This window comes from Lissotriton helveticus, chromosome 10 (genome assembly GCF_964261635.1).
Source record: "Lissotriton helveticus chromosome 10, aLisHel1.1, whole genome shotgun sequence".
NCBI lineage: Eukaryota > Metazoa > Chordata > Amphibia > Caudata > Salamandridae > Lissotriton > Lissotriton helveticus.
The window spans coordinates 723,606,537-723,628,957 of record NC_136071.1 but is presented as its reverse complement, the minus strand read 5'-3'; the positions used below and the strand labels follow the sequence as shown (position 1 = coordinate 723,628,957).

General features: G+C 49.8%; 1 protein-coding gene across 3 annotated transcripts in view; it reads left to right on the top strand.

Annotated features, from left to right (window-relative positions):
- The window catches only part of NCAPG2 (non-SMC condensin II complex subunit G2), a 347,950-nt gene that overhangs the window by 225,346 nt on the left and 100,183 nt on the right, over positions 1-22,421 (top strand). For all 3 annotated transcript variants that reach the window (XM_078663271.1, XM_078663272.1, XM_078663273.1), the window contains exon 19: positions 8,389-8,562. In XM_078663271.1, the coding sequence (XP_078519397.1) occupies positions 8,389-8,562 (174 nt within the window). The remainder of the gene's footprint in view (positions 1-8,388; positions 8,563-22,421) is intronic.

Genomic DNA, 22,421 nt, shown 5'->3' with positions numbered 1-22,421 from the left:
TTCCGAGTCCCATGCCATCCTAACCCTGAATTCCTCATCATACTGGGCCCAAGCATATCCCCCACCAGTTAGCTGCGCCTTCCGAATCACATCCATGTATTTAAATATAGATACGCTGCGCTCAGGAAATTTCTCGCAATAAATGCTTGTGTAAATGAGAAAAGCCGCAGTCCAATTCTCAATCGTCAGTGGTACTTTAGGTCGTTTTGCCAGCTCATATTCTTCCTCTTTGAGCCCTCTTTAGACCTAACTTCCCTGTGGAGGAGCTTCAAAATCTCCTCATACTCACCCTTCCAAATACGCTCTTTCGTTGCCAACATAAGATGAGCGCCCAAGGGCTTCGTAACTCCCATATATGGTAGTTTTTTAATTTTCAACTCCTTACTGTGCAAAGGGTCTTTTACATCCTCAATAACATCCGTATTGGTACCACTTTCGATCTTACCGTCAATTGAACCAAAACCGGCCTCTGTACCCACACCTGCATCCTTTACATACCTTCCCTTCAACAATCTCCCCTCCCCACCCCCCCCACCCTTTCAACTCCTGTCCCCACAGACACCATGTTTGGTTTGGCCTGTGTAAGTGGTCTCTCACCTGGCTCTAAATGAATCGCCGTTGACACTTCCTTCCTTGGCGCAGAGCAATCTACCCCGGTCCTTCCTCGAGGAACCCTACTGGATGTGCCACGCTCTTGTCTCTCCCTTGGTTTTTCTGCAAATGACGACACCTGTAAAATACTACGGGACACATGAGAGGACTCCCCCTCCGCCCCTTCACACAGCTCTCCTTCCTCAGGAGTATCATCATCATAATCTAATTCCACCGTCTCCATCTCCAGAAGCCCCAAATTGTCATGTGCCACAACACCTCGGGTCTTACCTAACCCGTCATTACAAACAGCAACCTTAGAATGAATAGCACGGTTTCCTGGCGGGGGAGCAGACTGTACACCCCTGTACCTTCTCCCGTGCTGACTCTGTAGCTCCATAGCCGCCGGCCCCGCCGACCACCTAGACCTGCTATTCGTTGGGGCCAGCGAGGGTGCGCAGTCCCTTCGTGTGCTGACCGCGACGGGCTCCCTCGGTGGAATAGAGATCGCCGCGCTAGGCTCCCTCCTCACTTCACCTCGGCGTAAGTGGACTGGACCGCGCCCTACCGAGTCTGGACCGCCGAATTGATCCACTACCTGAAAAGAAAAGGTTTGGACTGGTGTGCTGGGGCCCCTCAAAACAAAACCCGTGCCAGACCTAGACTGCTGCAACAAAAACGGATCAACCGACCTAGCCTGAGACCTGTCATGCGACAAGCCCCTACTTACACTCCTCAAAGGCGCCCTCTTCACCGGTGAATCCCGCACCACATCCTCATCACTCGAAACCAACCCTGTATGCGCCACCCCCCCTGAAAATTCTCTACCTGCAGCACTCCCAGACAAACCCCCCTCCCCACTCTCTTTCTGCAACCCACTCCCCAGAAAATGCCCCCTGCCAACACGCTCCCTACCACAAGGCTGGCCACCAAATTGGGAGCCCACCACACCCACCGCAAAACCGGAAACAGACTCTGAAAACGCCCTCCCAGCACCCCTACCATGCTGTGAAAAAGAATCAGGAACCACATTCCGAACCCCACAATGAGAAACATTATGTCATGCCTCAGCCAAAGTTGTTACTGTGGATTCCCCAACAGGTACCTGACTCACCCCTCTTGGATACACACCTAACCTAGAAGAACCCCCGGCCCCCACCACCACTCCTTCACGCACAGCCATACCCGTGACAAAACCTCTACCATGAAAAGCTTCACCATACACCCCAGAAGAAGAAACATGAGAAATTGAGCCAGTCTCCCCCCTTAAAACCCCCCCTTCCACCTGACCGAAGGAGACATCCTCATACAAATCGACCACCTTCCCACCAACTCCAGACCTAGAAACCCCCTCCTCAACAACCTCACCCACACTGGCACCTCCTTCCCCAACCTGAGCCCACTCCCCCTCCCCTCTCGAGCTCCCCAACACAGACACCGCTTCCTCATGCTCAGAAGGAGGGCCAGAAAACAACAAGGGGCTACATGTCCAATGCACCCCTTCAAAGGCACCTGCTTCAAGTGTATTATCTCCTTCGACAAGAGGCTGTCCCAAAACATCAGGAGGGACCCCATACACTGCTAAATTCATGTTGTCCAATAAAGACTTTTCCAATTGCGAGCTACCCGGCGCCAAACGCGACGAAGAAAACATCTCCCCGCCTTCCACTAAACCCTGCCCTCCCTCACCAAAGGCAATCGAGCCTCTGCGCCCGCTCCGCTGTGCAGGCCCGCCAAACCCCCCTTCCCGCCGCTCTCCCTCCGACAATGAAGACGAGCGCTTAGCGCTCCTTTTCTGGCCTCCCCGGCCGCGAACAGCCGCCGGGGAAACCGCCCTCACAGCTCCGCCCGCCACACTCCCGGCACCCGCATATGCGCTCACAAGCGCCTGGGGCAACAACGCAACCCCCGCTCCTGTCACCGGGGGGTTGCTCACATCCACCGCCCCCACCACAGTAACCGCCCGCGCTTTCGACGACGGGGCCGCCTTCCGGGTTCGGGAGCGGCCCCGTTCACTTACCCCTTGGGCACGCCGCTTCTTGGGCGATGAGCTGGCCGCCACCACCGCCGCCACACCGGCCGAGGCCTGGCGCGAAGGACGCGCCGGCGCCGGGGGATTCCCGATTACCAGATCCATGCTTCCAGCCTCTGATAGAAGACGCAGAGCTTCCAAAACTCGATGATCCTGCATCACTGCGATAACGACTAAAGCACTAATTAACTATAAAGTTAATTATAAAACAATCTAATATCACCTCACAACAGACAAAATTCAAGAGCCTCCAGCCACCAGGTCACCAAACCAAAATGGCGGCGGAGGGGAGGAGACAAGAGAGCTTATGGGAAGGGCTACTAAAAACCCTACCGAAAACAAGCCCAAAAGAAAACACCAGAAAGTTCTGGAAGGTAAGGACCCCTCCCCCCCCCCTGAATCACTGCAATAACATACGGAATCACTGCGTCTGTTTGGACCCATATGGGCAGTGGCTCAATGGCCAGTGCAAAAAGGAGAGGGGATAGAGGGCATCCCAGATGCGTTTCACGCCCAACCGGGAAGGGGTCTGAGATGCAATCCGCAACTTGAACTGTAGCCGTTAGATCCTTATATAGGAGCTCCATATGTTATAAACCGTGGGCCAAAATTATAGCGTGGTAGAAGTGCAAATAAGTAGGTCCAACTAATGTAATCAAAAGATTTGTCCATATCCGCCAATAATAGAGCTGCTTGTCTATGCAAGTGATCAACTGCTGCTATTGTGTTGTGAGCTCTCCGTATGTTATTGCGGGTAGAACAATGAGGCATCAAGCCCGCTTGGTTTAGGTGGACAATTTCTGACATGTATGGTAACAGTCTATTTGCAAGATTTGTTGCAAGGATTTTCTCTTCCGTGTTTAAAAGAGATATCGGGCAGTAGGAAGTGTTGTTCGGGTGGTCTACCCGGCTTAGGAAATACCACTATTTCGGCGTGTCGCCAATCTGTTGGTAACCGCGCTGTCTGTTGGCTCCTGACTTATGTTGAGGAGATGTGAGCCTAACTGGGTTAAAACTGCTTTGTAAAACTCACTAGGGAAGCCATTGAGGCCGGGGGCCCGGCCTGTCCGCAGCTCAGACACAGCTGTTGTTAATTCTTCAAGTGTAATGAGCGCATCTAAGGATTCCTCTGTATCCTCAAGGATATTTATGGTGGTATATCGTCCAGAAAACTCTCTAGTAATGAGACATGTGGGGCCTCTCTAGGTCTGTAGAGTTCCCTATAAAAATGTGCGAAGCTACTAGCGATTGCTGTTGGGTCTGAAAGAGTTGGCTCGTGTGTGTAGCAAATAGGAGGGAAAGGGGTGGACTTTGCAGCCTGCCTCCATAATCAGGAGAGTAATTTGCCAGATTTGTCACCCCACTAATATATTTTGCTCTGGGATGCCAGCCAAGCGCGTTGGACTGGTCCATTAAGTAACTCTGATACTGTTGTTGGGTTAGCCGTAGGTTTCTACGAGCTATGCGTGCGTCACTGTCTTGGCTGCATCCTTCTAGCATCATTACTTGGGTTTCTAAGTGTGTAAGTTTACACATCCGGAGTTTTCGTTCTGCTGTGGTATAGCTCATGTATATCCCACGTATTATGGGTTTCATGTCTTCCCACAGTGTTTCCGGAGAGGAGATAGAGTCCGCGTTGAGGGTAAAATATTCTATTACTGCCTTATGCATATGAGCCCTATATTTCTGATTTTGTATATTCCAGGAGAGTCTCCATCTAAATGGGCATCGATGTGGGCCGAGTGAGTGTTATAACAATCGGGGAATGTACGAATAGCCCCCGGGGCATATTTGAGGCCTCAACTACTCTCTGGAGATAGAACTTTGGAATAAATAGGTAGTCGAGCCGGGAGAAGGCATTGTGTACTGCGGAGTAATATGTATAGCCTGTGTCGTAGGGGTGAAGCATTCTCCATGTATCGACCCAGCCAACAATATTTGCAAGGGAATGTAGCTTTGACATGCATTACGTTGTTCCAGTCGCCACCCATAATCGCTAGGAATTCCGGGAGTTGCCCCCAAACGTCCATTAAACAATTAAGGAAGGTTTGAGAGAGTGGAGGGGGGCATAGACGTTACCTATTACTATTTGAACTCCATAGATGGTCCCTTGGACAATAACAAATTTCCCATGTGGGTCAATCCAGTGGCGTGTGGATGTGAATGGAACTCGACGATGTATCATAAGGTCCACTCCCCTGGAGCCCCGTGTAAATCCTGCATAAACGACTTGGTCATAGCCATATCAGGCTAGGCAGGTTGTTTTAGTGCGCATAAGTGCATCTCCTGCAACAGTACTACATTCCTACTCATGATACGCAGTTGACCCTACAAGGCCTCATTTTTTTTGAGACGGCATTGACGTGTAATAGGTGGTTATATGGATGCAGTCGTACAGTAGGGCACCTATCTAGCATTACAGTATCTAAGCACCGGGTAAAAACAGTAACCAAACAATCATACCGACACCAAGGAGGGATTGACGGTTTATTCCTTCAATTGATCCCTGAACACCCGATAGCCATAATGGCAACATAAAAGAAAGGAAGAAGATTCTGGTGTTCCAGCCCGCTATCAACTTAACAGTAGATTGCATAGATCACAGTAATTGTACTTCAGGTCAGTTCCCTCTGGCCAACATAACGATTCATTTATGCTGCAGAGAGGCTGGCGTGTTTCCTGGTACATCGTCCTGTATCTTAGAGTACCATGTGGACCTGGAGCGGTGGCGCTGTTTACCGCATTGCTATGTTCACAGGCGATGGGATTCACTGGATGACGAGTCTGAATCATGGCGAGGAAGGGTGTGAGGCTTGGTTCGTATCTGTTCGTCTGTCCAGCTAAAGACTGCTTCTGGTGTATCAAAAAACATAGTACGCAAATTTTATTAAATGAGCAAACGGGCAGGGAACTGGAGCGAGTATACAATTTTGAGTTCTTGTAGTCGTGCCTTGGCAGCCTGGAATGATTGCTGCTGCTGCAAGTCCATTCTCGTATAGTCTGGGAATGTCATGATTCTATGTGAGTCATAGAAGAGGTCCCCCTTTATCCTGGTGTGTTTAAGGACTGAGCCACGATCATGGTAGTTTATAATACGTGCAATAATGGTTCGAGGTCACGTCCCCCGTGCGGGCCCTGCAGCAGGGCTCTATACGCGCGTTCCACAATGAAGCAGGGGGAAAGGGCGTCCCCTAGCATCCAAAAAGTGAGCCACTCTGATATGAACTCTTTGGAATCTTTACCTTCGCAGTGTTCATGGAAGCCCACGCTGCGGAAATTATTTCTGCTGGCCTGCTCTTTTCAGGCTTTTGGTAAGTTTGTCCAAGGAGGAGGCCTTGGACTGCAGTACAGAGAAGGAGACCCTAGTTTCTGCCTCTGTGAAGCGCTCGACTACTCCCCTGAGGTCCTGGCGCAATAACGATACCTCTGAGCCACCTGCATCTATCTGGTCCTCTAATGCCACTCTTGTCTGGGTAATTGCCTCCACTAGTGCGGCATTATCTGGCAGCGCAGCACCCCATTTGGAGTCCGCCGGTTTTGCTCTGGCCCCAGTGAACTTGCCAATGGTGCTCTGTCTGGTGGTACCCCCAGACGTTTTGTCTTTGGTCATGGTGAATCCAAGGTGCTTTCTGGCGCATCAAGTATTCTGCCCTGTTTTATACGATAAGTCTTCAGTTTAGGCAGGGGGTGCAGTTGGCGGTGGGCCGAGAGCGATTTCCTCCCCCCCATGCCACAAGCTGCACCTGACACTAGTCCGGCCGCTTCTGTGAGCGCAGGACAGCGCCCCAACCCCTATTGGGTGCCCCTTCACCACCGCAGCACCGCCCAGAAGAACAGTATCCCAGCAGGGGGTACTGATAGCAGCCCAATACTCACTCGGAAGGAGGGGATCCACCACACGCCGCCACACCTCTCGCGGCCCTATGGGCATGCACAGCTAGAGTCTGCATAGAGAATCCTCACGTTACGGGCACACCCTTTGTTGCAGCCATTCTATATAGGTTGGTCTCGGCGCCCATCAATGCGAGTATGTCCCTCATGCACCATCGAGCCGAAGGAAGGCTAGGGCAACAGGTATCTGGCACCAGAAGATGCCCCTCTGCACACGTGGGGGCCACATAGAATGCGCCTCACGGGCCCTACAGCTCCTCTCATGCCGGACTCAGCAGCCTCCGGCAGCACAGCAACAGCCCGCCCTGGGGTTGTCCCGGAGTCTATCCTGGACCTCCAGTTGGACCCGCCCAGTACAAGCATTCCCGGCACAGCTGCTCATTTGGCGCAGGTCAGATCCCCAGCCAGCAGGACCCACTCACTGCAAGGCCTTGGGCCCCGTCGCAGCCGGATGCATTAATCGGCCCCAGCACCCTCCTGCGTGGCCGCTGCCGCTCTTTTTCGGGGACTTCTCTTGACTCTGGTTAATGACACCTGCCACACTGGGTATTCCAGCCCCTGGCCTGGCATTACTGCTCCTTGGCTTGTAGGTCACAAGCTGCTCAGCCACGAGCCACAGTCGTCCTCTGGCGTGCACGTGCAACCTCAGCTACACCCAGGCAACAGAGCGCCGCTTCCGACACCGCACCAAGTCCCTGACCACCGCAGCGTGCCTCACGAAGCACCGATGTGTGCACCGTCGCATCAGCCGCACCTGCGGGAACGATTCATATGAGTATGGCAGCCACTATCACAGTTTCAGCCGTATTTTGTGTCGGGCTGACGGAGTTGAACTAAAGTGCGTCCACCATGTTGGACCACTTGGCCACGCCCCCATCCCATTGTGTTTTGAAGTTATTTTTCTCTGATATGTTTTTCTGTAATGAAATTGTGTTTGTCGACATCTGGGAGCTATGTTTGGTTCGATGTTTGTTGCACATTATAAATAAAATAAATGTAAATATAAAAAAAATGCTTCTCATTATAACTTAAGGTTACCTTCTGAAGTCTCCGAAAACAGCTTATTTAAATGTTATCCAGACATTACTTTGACTACCAATACTTAAAATGCCCATTACATTAGCTCGCCATGAGCTCCTCTGTAAGCATTACAATGACCTAGCCAAAGCTGTATTGTTTAAAATACTAGGACTGAAGTACGAACAGTAAATATGCACAACCTCAGAAGTGGCAGGTGGATGTGATGGCCAAAATGTGTGTAATGACCATGGTTGAAATAATTATCATGAGATGTAATGGTGGCATATAGCTATCTATGTAAGGAGTTTAATGAGGTAGAATGTTCTCTAATTTTAGTTCAGACCTTGTGAAGGGGAAGTGCAGTGAGGAAATAGGCCTGGAAAGGGGACTTTTCAGTGGAGTGAGGTTAAGCTCTAACCATCTGAAATCCTGCACCCAACACTCCTAGTTCCTGTCACCATTCAAGTTATCATTCCAGAGCAGTGGCTAGAGAAAGGTTAAATTACCTTTGAGTATCAAACCCCTGTAGCAACTATAGTCCTTTTTGTGACAGAGCTAAGATATACTCCCAATCCCTAAATTACTGTAATTATCTCTGTTACATTATTCCACAACAAAATGCTTGCTTCCCATGGCCCAGATCAGTGTGTTGGTGGCACCTAACTTGTGCAAATACATTGTTCTCCAGTTTAGGGTGAAAAGTATGAGTAGTTCCTCCTATTCACGAACCATGTTAAAATCAAAGTAATTTAAAAAGACTTTTGTGTCACCGACCAGTGAATGGGTTGATTATACAAGGACACTCTTGTGTTTTTTTACGCTCTCCTAACTGAAATTACTTTTGTTGTTAACAGAATAAAAGAGATACCACACGGCGTGTTCGCATTGAGGACACAAATGAGGCAAAGCCTGAATTGGCTCTCGATTATATTGAATACATGATGACCCACACCATGAATCGGGAGTGCCTGTTGTCGAGCGCACAGAAAAAGTTGAACCACCTTTTGAAGGCTCTTGGATCAATGAAGGTAATTCTGGTAATTGTATGAATGACCGTCCCAAAAGTGAATTCATCAAGGTCCTTATGTTGTGAAAATTACAAATTCCAGTGTTATAAATTCGTTTTGATATTATGAGCATCAGATGACTTTGGGTAGCCCAGAAATATGCTTACTTAATAAATAATGTTTAAGCACCACTTTGGAATAAACACGAACATTACCAATTTTGTTTTATAATGTAACTTCAAACTCCAAGATAAATATTCCCCCCTTATATGGTCACTGAGCTGAACATTCTTGTATTGGTGCCTTGCATTGGGTTTGCGGTAGAATTTGATTTTGTTAGCCATTGTGGCTGAAACCAGTTCATAATGTGTAGCCACATTAAAAAGATTTAATTACGCTAACCAACAACTTTTTTATTTTTGTTAAAGGTAAACACAAACCAGAGTAGTTTGAAATGCTCTATAGGGATGTACATGTTGCTGTTTAAATGAGCGTGTTGTTTCAGGTGTATTCATAAATGCCTTTCAATGTGTAAAACCCAACTAAATGTTTACCTTCCAAGAGATAGTGCAGATCTATTTTTAGCCTATTTTGCACAAGTGGCCCTTTTCATATCTAAAAAACACAATCTGAAAAACAGAAGATAAAACATCTTAGAGGCATGGTAAAAAAACGATTTTTTGATACTCCTCATCAAAGAGGCTGTGGACGTGGGATTGGACTTGTCAAGTATTCTGTGCATATGTCCTTTGTAGCATGGTACGAGTATCATTTTTATGTGTACTCCTTGTTTGAACACATTTATTATCCCACAGTCTCACTTTGTATTACTGTGAAAGGCTTGAGTATGTCCATCTCACAGTAGGAGACCACACTTTGTTTGAGATTATAGATGTAGTTCTTTTTACACTGGAGCATAAACCTTTGAACCCCTGGCCACTATTCACCATAAGTCGGTGCTATAGAGGGGAGGTTTTTCTAGGTGGTGATGTTTTTTCTATGAGGATGAGCAAAAGACAGGCTTTCTCTTTGTAAACTGTTTGATAAAAACATTGAGAGTTGAGTAGAGTTTCCATGCAATGCAGGAATTACTCCTAAACCGTACAACTCCTGGTACTGTCCACAAAGAGGCTTAAATCTGATTTTGCCTCTGGTGGTCACTACTAAATTACCAGAAATACAAATACCTAAATGTGGAGAGCCCACTCTATTTTCATTTCATTGTTTAATTTGCTTTAGGGTTTTGCATGACTAGGAGAACCCATCCCACCTCAATGTGAGGAATGGCACGCCTATAGAGTGTAGGTGTCTTGAGGCCCCAGTAAATGTTAGGGACTCAAATAGGGTTCAGAGCACAGAAACGGCTTTGCTGGCATTGGTCGAGGAACTAAGACGGCTGTTGGATCGAGGGTCTCACCGGCCATTATCCATTTTGATCTTAGTGCTGCCTTCGATCCGGTAGATCTCGCCACACTTATTTAGCGAATATCAAATGTGGGTATCGATGGCTGAGCACTGAAATAGCTTTCCTGCTTATTCGAGAAAAGAATGTTTCAGGTGGTAGATCAATCCTGTTACTTTGACAGTCTACCTTTAAGCGGTGGGGTGCCTCGGGGGTCTTTCCAGACTCCCACCGTATTTAATCTTTATAATGTATCCCCTGGCTGAAATTGTGCGCTCCTATGGGTTGTCACTAGTCTCTTATGCTGATGACACTCAGGTAGTGATATCAATCTTCCCCGACCCCAGTACAAACCACCTCAGTTTGGTCCCATCCCTAGATGGATGGCTAACTACAGACTGAAGGTTAATGGAGACAAGACAAAGGTTATGCTACTGGGTGACAATGTTAGCAATAAGGTTTCAACTCTCAGGCCGGAATGCCTGGATAACCATTATGATATAATGGGGGGGATCCCCAAAATTCCAAGCACCTGGGTAACGTTTGGTATAGTAAACAATGGTCCTAGACTACTTAAGGTTACACTTAAGTTGTGAGAAGCATTTGTTCAGTAAAAATATATCGGGTACATATAGAATTCACATTGTATCATTAATGTACCACCAATTCCTTCACAATTCAAGCATGTATATCCTCAAATGACACAAAGGCACAAAGTATAGCTCAAATAGTGTCTGTTTTATTTCTCAAATATTTTTATCAAAGATCACCATATTCAATGTTCCATTAGAGAAAGGTTGCTTCAAAGGGAGTGTGAAAAAGGGAAAGTGCTCGTGAAGTTGGACAGATATAAAGGAGGGGAATCCAAAAGATAAACTAAACAATCACTTTCACATTCTAATATTCTTAGTAAACTGGCCGTGGCTCACAGTGGCACCAGTTTTACATGTAGGCCTTTCCCCCGTGCATTTACAAGTATTTATTATTTTCTGATGGCACACAGAGATTATTCATCTGTGAAAATGGCAGGGCTGGGATGATGTCGGGTATAGGTTTACCGGGGGAGAGTGTTGATGTTTCGACCCTGGCTCATAGAGCGTAAATTATTCCTCAGCAGGCGAGTCTTCTTCAGGACAGGGGATAGGGGGGGGGGGGCAAACTAGGATGAGGTGAAGTCAGGATTACAGCCCCATAGGCACTGAATCTGCGGCATGGCTAAATTTAATTTAGACGGATGGAGGCTGCAGTGTTTGGAGAAATCAATCACGGGTGAGTAAATCGCCCACATCATCTCATTCTGTAGTCTAAGCGCAGCCCAGGGGATCCGTGCTGAACTCCTCGAGTCAGAGGAATGCCTGGATAGGCTTCCTAGCACCAAAAGTGTGATAAAGAGTCTTGGAATGTTGCTGGATTCCAGCCTCACAATGGATCACCAATTTAAAAAACTTGCTGCCAATTGTTTCAGTATCTTGAGTCTGAGAAAGGTTCTCAATCTTCTCCTTGTTTTTAGCTAGAAGGCTGATTGTTCGTAATTTCACACCTGGATTATTGTAATACCTTATTTTTTGGTTTGCCTCAATATGTGATCAAAAGGCTGAAAGTCGTCCAGAACTCCACATCGATTCTTATGAACCTCCTAAGGTACCAATCTGCCAAAAAGCTCTGAAAGATCTACACTGGCTTCCAGTGGAGCAGTGAGTGCAATTCAAGGCCTTATGTATTCAGCACAGATCACTTCATAAGTGAGGCCCCCTATTGCTAAGATGGTTAGCCACCGCATATATCCCTGGGATGTCTCTGAGATCCTCATGAGCATATTTGCTAAAGGTTCCCAACATTTGTAGATCTCCTTGGGGAGGCTGTTAGGTGACCTACTTGGCCTCCAGACTATGGAATACCCTTCATTTTGAACTATGTCAGTTGACCCTTGAACTTTCCTTTCGCATGGCTCTCACAACCTGTCTGCACAGTAACTAATTCCTATTCTGTGGCGACCTGGTAAACTATGATGACAGCTTTAGCGCTGGGAGATCTCCAGGGAGACTCACGCTTTACAAGACCCTTAGAATATAATATAATGAACAGTGTCTCCCTCAGGTGTTTTATAGGCCCTACTGACAGAAATAGAAATGATAATGAAGGGATCTATGTTCGCCTAGACAGTGCCTGCACATCTGAGCTTTGATGGTGGAGGATGACAAAATGTAACACTAGAGCAAACACTTTAGTTGAATACCCTGGCTCTACTGTAAGAATGTCTTCCACATTCCTGGTGTCGTTCACCCAACTTTTGACAGGGAATAGTACATGCACAATAGAAAAAGAATGAGGTAGGGTTAATCTGAAACCAGATATGGGTACTTGTTAAATAAAAGGAGAAGGAGCGCCAAGACGCCTCGGCATAAGAGCGCTCTAAAAATAACTGTCAGTCAGATGTCCTGAATATACCCATAATCATTTTTACTTTGCCTGGATTCCTTCATTTGTCCAGAACAATACCTTTTATGAGCTCCCATCTTTTGGTTGATCCTATTCAGGTGGTACTGACTTGCCCGGAGGAGGGGGAGACACCAATGATGAAGCATGCCACCAATTGGTGCGTGAGGATTCTCATCTTATTATCTAAATGAACCAGTTGGCTTCTGGGTAGAACAGGAGGCAGGGAGCTAATACGTCCCTGAGCCCCAGAACTCTGTCATTTTAAGTTGTTAAAGAAGGCAAGCTTTCTCACCTGCCAGTCCACATCATTTTACATGTGCTTTAAACTTCATTAGCGCTGTATTACTACATTAACTACATGCCCGGCCTGTTTTCTTTGTATCTAGATATCGTTGTTGCCCCTTGTGCTCCTTCCTTAATCATTCTATCTCCCTCACAAATGTCCCTCCTTGTATCAAATTGGGACTCATGTCAGTTGTAGCTGATCATTCACTTTGGCCCAGTCCCATCGCCTCACTAAATGTTCATATTATCTGTAAATGAGCTTGTTACCGCCTGAAAATTTAGGAGTAAGTCATGTGGTGAAATTCAGCTATCCGCGTGAATTGTTTTGTGAAGGAAGCTCTATGATGCTCTCCCCAGCTGTAGCACCTCAAACCTTATGGGCTGTTCCCAATCTATCAGAGTACTATGCACGTCCAGCATCCCTTAGAGATTCTTTTTAGGTGAATACTCCTAATCTGCCTTTGAAGCAGATGTTATTTATGCAATATCTGAAGATTGGTGCAGACAAAGACCTTTGACTCGTGTGCTGGTGAAATGACCTTAAAATGTGCCATTATGAGTTTCAGACCAAGATGCCCAAATCATTACTTGCCAACTCTTTAATGGGGCAGAAGCATTTTTGGGGCCAACCTCTGTTCATTAATGTTTTCCGAACTGGTTCAAAAGTTATTTTCTGATGGATACTTCGAGCTACAGATTCCTGACTTTGTGAATCTTTCCTGGCGCCAGACTATATTTTAAAACTCTTGCCGTAATGCCTGGTGTATAGCTACTTTCATTGCAACTTCGTCCTGCCTCTGACACTTGTCTGACGCCTCTTGGTATATGTGATCCTTCAATAGAATCTATGACTGAAGTGTACCCTACACTGGTGATGCATTTTTGACAGAACCCATGTCTGCAAGGCGGCACAGGAACTTAGGTGCGAATGACTGACGCTAATCGGGCAAGTGGCAATCTCTTTAACTTGTCCCTTCCAGAGCGTATAGTAGTTACGATGTGTCATATCAGGATTTAAAAGGTCATCTGGATGAGATGATGACCAAAGGTCTCTGGTTTTGGAGCACCACTGTATGAATCTTATATGGGGCTTCTACTTCCACCAAAGGCAAGTTAATCCAGGTGCTGACCTTTGATTGACGTTTCATTGACCGTTAGTTACGTAATGAGATTCTCCATTCCTTCAACATCAGACAAACTCAGCAGTTGTCATCTTGCCAAAAATTAGAGGCGTCTGCACCCTGAGTTGACAAGGCTATCTTTGCCCAGGTGGGCATACATTCGGTAGACCAGTTTGCGGTCTCTAAAAGTTTACATTGTCTAGTCTTTTTTTGCTTTTGAGTCATTACCTCAAGGGTCTCTTCTTCGTTTGTCCCGACTTTATTGGGAGTCTAACCTCCTGCACATGTTTCTGGCTCTGATGCTGATCCTGCAGGTCCACGTGAGACTGAGTGCAGTTGTTTCTGATGGCCCTCAGATTGGGCCATGAGAGTGTGGTACACCAATCTGCTGACCCAGCAGCAAGGCAGGTTGCTGTATGCGATCCTCCACAATCCACACCTTCATGAGGGGAGATTTAGTGAAGCCAACTGAGGAGGTTTTGATCTACTGTCTGAAGTGGTGGATGTAATTTTGTCTTCAAGCTGCTTATCTCTCAAATCCTTTTATTGATGCAACTGGCCAAGGTTTGTTACCTGGTGTGAAGAAAAGCAGGTTAATCTTGTATAGGCTCGATTGCCTGATATACTTTTGTGTGTGTTATCTTTGGCCCAGTACAGAAGGTACTGTGGACACTATGGAGAGTTATTTAACAGCCCTTTCACCTTTCTTTCCTCCATATAAAACCCTCTGTCCTGACAAACTTAAGGCACCGGCCATCCTGTATCTGGTAAGTAGTGTCACCTTTTCATATAGGACAGTCAGTCTTGCTTTAATTATTTGTTTTACCTTCGCATCCACACAAAATGGAGGAGAGGCCGCACAGATTGGATCAACTGCTTGCCTTTCACTTATGCTTTGAGAGGACTAAGAAGTACCAAGCATATAAATGCTGGTTTTGCAGCGTGAATCCTTTTCTGGATTCACATGCTGTGCATCATTCCGCCATCTAGTGGTTGGGTCCGGAATTGTCTGGTTTTTTCCCCTTTTTAATTTTCGCCTGTCGAAAGCTGCGCAAGCAGCATTTCGCTCAGATGAAATCTTTTGTCTAGAGTATGTGTGTGTGTAGTCCCGCCCCTCTGTTCCATTGGCTAGCTCCATAAATGGAGGCTAGCCATTGGAACAGAGATCTGTCAGTCAATGCCGGAGCAGATTCGTGGGCGTTCCCGAGAATTTTAGGCTTTTGCCCACGTCATGCGGCTGTGGGAGTGTTTTTTTTTTTTTTTTTTTTTTTTTTAAGCTTTGTTTTCGCCATTTCGGAAGTGTCCATTGCAGGGGTGAGTTGCGCGATGTCCCGCTGTCCGTTCCCGCCCCCCTCCCGCTGTCCGTGAGCACGTTCCCGCCCCCCCTCCTGCTGTCCGTGAGCCCGTTGCTCGTCCCCCCTCCCGCTGTCCGTGTGCCCGTCCCCCCTCCCGCTGTCCGTGTGCCCGTCCCCCCTCCCGCTGTCCGTGTGCCCGTCCCCCCTCCCGCTGTCCGTGTGCCCGTCCCCCCTCCCGCTGTCCGTGTGCCCGTCCCCCCTCCCGCTGTCCGTGTGCCCGTCCCCCCTCCCGCTGTCAGTGTGCCCGTCCCCCCTCCCGCTGTCAGTGTGCCCGTTCCCCCTCCGGCTGTCAGTGTGCCTGTCCCCCCTCCGGCTGTCAGTGTGCCTGTCCCCCCTCCGGCTGTCCGTGTGCCTGTCCCCCCTCCGGCTGTCCGTGTGCCTGTCCCCCCTCCGGCTGTCCGTGTGCCCGTCCCCCCTCCGGCTGTCCGTGTGCCCGTCCCCCCTCCCGCTGTCCGTGTGCTGTCAATCTTATGCACATTCACTGTTTGTCCTCTTTGTTTATCTGCCCCTCTCTCCTCCCCAGGCCTCCATCTCTCGTCGTATGGACTGGACTGGAGCGGCTTCTATTGAAACCCTAGGGCTTTGATTACCAGCGGAATCCTTTGCCCCCCCCTCCCCCCCTCAGAGATCCCACGTGCCCATCCACTCCTGAGCTTTCCCCTCACAAACCGTGTGTTCTGATGCTTCTGCCCAGTCAGGCCAATAGGCGTGAGCCAGGATTACAACTAAAACAGACAATAAAGATTGTAATAAAAAAAAATGTATACTAAGTATTCTAAACATAAATTGTGTTACTATAGCGCTTGCAACCTCAGTATTTTTTCCAGGCACTATAAATAACTGATAAAAGGGCCGTGTTTCTCTCCCCAGGTTTCCATTTATTAAGCTTTTGCAACCAGAGTGTCATTAAAAAGGAGAGAAACATTATCAGCTATTTATAGTGCCTGGGAAAAACATACTGTGTTGACAAGCGCTAGAGGGGAACTGTAAGTATGCCACCCAGGCAGGGCCGCCGCCCTCACCCCGTCTTTTGAGACGGTGACCCCAGTACATTGTCAGAGAGCAGCAGAACCAGGTGTGTGCCCCCCACCCCACACCGCCCCCCACGCCCTGCACACACCCCCTCCCCTCCAATCTCGGGCCTGTGTGTCCCACCCTGGGGGGACGCGTTAAATGAGCCTCCCTGCGGCTCGGCCTGCCCTGGTGAACAAACAGGGGGCCGGGGGCTGACCTCAGCTGCAGAAGCCATTGTCAGGGGGGGGGGGCCCCGAGCTCCGAGCTCTGGCTCCCGCGGTGACTAATGGCAGCCGGGCTCAGGCAGGAGCCGGCCTTCCTGTGTGCTTTGTGTCTTCACAATACCCCCAGCATGTTTGCTCTTGGGCACTTTAAAGGGGCCTGCGTCTTACAAGACATGCCTGCCTGTTTGCACAGCTTATCTCTTCTTCTCCTTGTCTAGGGCCTGAATTCCTTGAAAATCCTGCTCCGTTTTTTGTTTTAATGTCACAAAACCTGCTTTTTGGCGGTAATTCATTACACAGGCTGCTCCGCTAAAGAGCTTTCTTTAGCGAGTGTCGGATCTGTTTACAATCTCGGCCAAAAACAGTAAACATCCAGAAACAGAAGAACGGGGTACGCAAGGTGTGACACGGTTGGCATGGCGCCCACTGTCACCAACTGTGACACGGGAGGCATGGCGCCCACTGTCACGGAACACTGTCACCCCGTGACACAGCCGGCATTGCGACCACTGTCATCAGCTGTGACACGGCCATCATGGCGACCACTGCACCCTTGTGACACGGACGGCATGGCGACCACTGTCACCCGCTGTGCAATGGCCAGCACGGCGACCACTGTCACCCGCTGTGCAACGGCCAGCATAGCAACCACTGAAACCAGCTGTGCAACGGCCAGCATGGCGACCACTGTCACCCGCTGTGACACGGCCAGCATGGCGACCATTGTCACCAGCTGTGCAACGGTCGGCATGGCGACCACTGTCACCCGCTGTGACACGGCCAGCATGGCGGCCACTGTCAACCCTGTGACACGGACAGTATGGCGACCACTGAAACCAGCTGTGCAACGGCCAGCATGGCGACCACTGTCACCCGCTGTGACACGGCCAGCATGGCGACCATTGTCACCAACTGTGCAACGGTCGGCATGGCGACCACTGTCACCCGCTGTGACACGGCCAGCATGGCGGCCACTGTCAACCCTGTGACACAGACAGTATGGCGACCACTGTCACCAGCTGTGCAATTGCCGGCATGGCGACCACTGTCACCAGCTGTGACACGGCCGACATGGTGAGCACTGTCACCCGCCGCTGTGACACAGCCGCACGGCGACCACTGTCACCAGCTGTGCAACGTCCAGCATGGCAACCACTGTCACCAGCTGTGCAACGGCCAGCATGGCGACCACTCACCAGCTTTGCAACGGCCAGCATGGTGACCACTGTCACCCCTTTGATACGGCCGACATAGCGAGCACTGTCACCTGCCGCTGTGACACGGGAGGCATGGCGCCCACTGTCACGGACCACTGTTACCCCGTGACACGGCCGGCATGGGGTGCACTGCCACCCGCCGCGACACAACCGGCATTCAAATCACTGTCATCAGCTGTGACAGCCGTCATGGCGACCACTGTCACCCCTGTGACACAGCCGGCTTGGCAACCACTGTCACTAGCTGTGCAACAGCCAACATGGCGACCACTGTCACCGGCTGTGCAACGGCCAGCATGGCGACCACTGTCACCCCATTGACACAGGCGACATGGCGAGCACGGTCACCCGCCGCTGTGACATGGGTTGCATGGCGACCACTGTCACCCCTTTGACGCGGCTGACATGGCGAGCACTGTCACCCGCAGAGTGACTAGGGAGTGCAGAGTGACTAGGGAGTGCAGAGTGACTAGGGAGTGCAGAGTGACTAGGGAGTGCAGAGTGACTAGGGAGTGCAGAGTGACTAGGGAGTGCAGAGTGACTAGGGAGTGCAGAGTGACTAGGGAGTGCAGAGTGACTAGGGAGTGCAAGGGAGTGCTAGGGAGTGCAGAGTGACTAGGGAGTGCAAGGGAGTGCTAGGGAGTGCAGAGTGACTAGGGAGTGCTAGGGAGTGCAGAGTGACTAGGGAGGGCTAGGGAGTGCAGAGTGACTAGGGAGGGCTAGGGAGTGCTAGGGAGTTCAAGGGAGTGCAGAGTGACTAGGGAGTGCTAGGGAGTGCAAGGGAGTGCAAGAGAGTGCAAGGGAGTGCAGAGTGCAAGGGAGTGCAGAGTGCAAGGGAGTGCAGAGTGCAAGGGAGTGCAGAGTGACTAGGGAGGGCTAGGGAGTGCAGAGTGACTAGGGAGGGCTAGGGAGTGCAAGGGAGTGCAGAGTGACTAGGGAGGGCTAGGGAGTGCAAGGGAGTGCAGAGTGACTAGGGAGGGCTAGGGAGTGCAGAGTGACTAGGGAGGGCTAGGGAGTGCTAGGGAGTGCAAGGGAGTGCAGAGTGACTAGGGAGTGCAAGGGAGTGCAGAGTGACTAGGGAGTGCAAGGGAGTGCAGAGTGACTAGGGAGTGCTAGGGAGTGCAGAGTGACTAGGGAGTGCAAGGGAGTGCAGAGTGACTAGGGAGTGCTAGGGAGTGCAGAGTGACTAGGGAGTGCAGAGTGACTAGGGAGTGCAGAGTGACTAGGGAGTGCAGAGTGACTAGGGAGTGCAGAGTGACTAGGGAGTGCTAGGGAGTGCAGAGTGACTAGGGAGTGCAGAGTGACTAGGGAGTGACTAGGGAGTGCAGAGTGACTAGGGAGTGCAGAGTGACTAGGGAGTGCAGAGTGACTAGGGAGTGCAGAGTGACTAGGGAGTGCAGAGTGACTAGGGAGTGCAAGGGAGTGCTAGGGAGTGCAAGGGAGTGCTAGGGAGTGCAAGGGAGTGCTAGGGAGTGCAAGGGAGTGCTAGGGAGTGCAAGGGAGTGCTAGGGAGTGCAAGGGAGTGCTAGGGAGTGCAAGGGAGTGCTAGGGAGTGCAAGGGAGTGCTAGGGAGTGCAGAGTGACTAGGGAGGGCTAGGGAGTGCTAGGGAGTGCAGAGTGACTAGGGAGGGCTAGGGAGTGCTAGGGAATGCAGAGTGACTAGGGAGGACTAGGGAGTGCTAGGGAGTGCAAGGGAGTGCAAGGGAGTGCAGAGTGACTAGGGAGTGCTAGGGAGTGCAAGGGAGTGCAGAGTGCAAGGGAGTGCAGAGTGCAAGGGAGTGCAGAGTGCAAGGGAGTGCAGAGTGCAAGGGAGTGCAGAGTGCAAGGGAGTGCAGAGTGCAAGGGAGTGCAGAGTGACTAGGGAGGGCTAGGGAGTGCTAGGGAGTGCAAGGGAGTGCAGAGTGACTAGGGAGGGCTAGGGAGTGCAGAGTGACTAGGGAGGGCTAGGGAGAGCAGAGTGACTAGGGAGGGCTAGGGAGTGCAGAGTGACTAGGGAGTGCTAGGGAGTGCAAGGGAGTGCAGAGTGACTAGGGAGTGCTAGGGAGTGCAAGGGAGTGCAGAGTGACTAGGGAGTGCTAGGGAGTGCAGAGTGACTAGGGAGTGCAAGGGAGTGCAGAGTGACTAGGGAGTGCTAGGGAGTGCAAGGGAGTGCAGAGTGACTAGGGAGTGCTAGGGAGTGCAGAGTGACTAGGGAGTGCAGAGTGACTAGGGAGTGCTAGGGAGTGACTAGGGAGTGCTAGGGAGTGCAGAGTGACTAGGGAGTGCAGAGTGACTAGGGAGTGCAGAGTGACTAGGGAGTGCAGAGTGACTAGGGAGTGCAGAGTGACTAGGGAGTGCAGAGTGACTAGGGAGTGCAGAGTGACTAGGGAGTGCAGAGTGACTAGGGAGTGCAGAGTGACTAGGGAGGGCTAGGGAGTGCTAAGGAGTGCAGAGTGACTAGGGAGGGCTAGGGAGTGCTAGGGAGTGCAGAGTGACTAGGGAGGGCTAGGGAGTGCAGAGTGACTAGGGAGTGCAGAGTGACTAGGGAGTGCAGAGTGACTAGGGAGTGCAGAGTGACTAGGGAGTGCAGAGTGACTAGGGAGTGCAGAGTGACTAGGGAGTGCAGAGTGACTAGGGAGTGCAGAGTGACTAGGGAGGGCTAGGGAGTGCTAAGGAGTGCAGAGTGACTAGGGAGGGCTAGGGAGTGCAGAGTGACTAGGGAGGGCTAGGGAGTGCAGAGTGACTAGGGAGTGCTAGGGACTGCAGAGTGACTGCAGAGGCTAATGGCAATGTAAATGACAATGCCATTTATTTATCTGTTTTCAAAACCAACACATAAATAAAAATTTTGTCATTTACAATGCCAATAGCTCTAACTTTTCCAAAGGCGAAACCATTGCATTGTAAATGCTTGTTTTTTTTCCTTCTTGTTTTGGTCGCTGTTGACCACCATTTGGTGCCAGGTACATCCCCTGTGTGACATCAGACGGTATCCTGGAGGTCGATGTGCGTGGTGACCATCTTCAGAATCTTTTTTCTACCGTTGGGTCTGGAAGCAAGACTGGAAGCTCAGAAGAAAGTTTGAAATTTTCCCCAAAAACTTTGAAAAAGAAGAAACTTTACGATGGAAATCATTGACATCGTGAGTAAGGCAGAACGAGAGGACCACTCCGGTCCTCAAATGGCGAGGTAGGGGCCATGGAGAATACCCCTTTCAAGTTCCGCCCCAAGTCGGGCAGTGCGACACACACGCGGTCTGCAACCTCTGCCTGCCTGAAGATTACAAGGACTGTGAGGCCTGCGTAGCGTTGCTACCGAAAACGCTAAGGACACGCCGAAGTCAAAGACAGGTCCACTTTGCCACAATGTCGCAGACAACGAAGAAAACCTATCTGAGAGACCTGGGTTTCTCGGCCGACGAGGAGGAACATGGAGCACCAGTGGAGTCGACACATGAGGGATCAGACGTTGAGGGACTCCGAAAAAATCTACGCCGAGAAAAAGGCTACGGATACGAAAAGGAAGATGGAGAAGGTAAGACACCATAAAGATCCGTTGGAATCTAAGAGTCACGAACATAAGGCGCACAAGGCAGCCCCAACGCGGAGCATAAAGGCGATCAAAGGTCAGCCGTGATTGAAAGATCCCCACAGAACCCAACCAAAGGTGACCGAGGAGGGAAAATCGCCGAAGACACCTAAACAGAGGGTCGACATCGAACCCGCGAAAAAGGGCACTACACTGCCGAAGACTAATGTCGACGGCAGGAAGAAAAGAAAATCTCCGGCCACCGACGCCAAGAGGGTCCTTGAGGTTGAACAGAAAAGGAGAACACTCGAGGAAGAAATGACAGCGCTCCTACAAAAGAAGGACTTCGATACCTCACTGAAGGATTTTCGACTCCCGAAAACACTGGCGGGCGAACCAGAGAACGTTGACGCCGAAGAGCCAGAAGACACTGAGGAAGAGGAAGAAGGGAGCTCTGACTCTCCACCTACACCAGAACCTCGAGGCGAAAAACCAGAGCAATACGGAGACCTACCTACCTACCGACCTCGACACCGAGAGCCCGGAAGAGATTTGCAGCTACCCTTCGAAAGCTTCACCTCCAGATGACATCGCTTTTTACAATGACATTGTCAAAAGGGTATCAAATCGATTTGGAGTCTATATAAGAGGAGGAAAAAAGGGGACACATGTTTCTTGCTAGAAACACTGGCACCAGCTTCAAAACTAACACAATACCTGCCTATGCTGCCAAGTATCCTAGACCAAGGCAAAGAAGCATTCAAAGAACCAGCTTCAAACCAGGGGGTAACCCCCAGAGTAGAGAAAAAGTACAAAGACCCAAAATATATTCAGTGAAGTACATTACCTGACTCTATTATTGTCACCACAGCCAGAAGAAGAGCCAATGCAGTCTCCAACACCGGGCCACCACCTGAAAAAGAAAGTAAGATGATGGATCTGGTGGTGAGGAGAATGGAGAAAGAGGCAGCAACGCAGTGGCGCATTGCCAACTCTAATGCCCTGTTAAACAGATATGGCCACCAACAGTGGGATGAAATAGAAGAGCTGCTGAACGATCTCCCCGAGGAGGACAAAAAGAAGGCAAGATCTATTGTCCAAGGATAGAAAAATGTAGCTAACACCTGCCCAAAGTCAGCCATAGATGCAACAGATACTGCAAGCAGGCAAATGTGCAAAGGAACCATCCTCAGAAGGCATGCCTGGCTCAGAATTTCAGACATCAATTATCAACCGACCATTCAACGGAGAAGCTCTGTTTGGCAATGAAGTGGAGGAATCCCTTCAGCAAATTGAAAAAGACAACGAAACAGCAA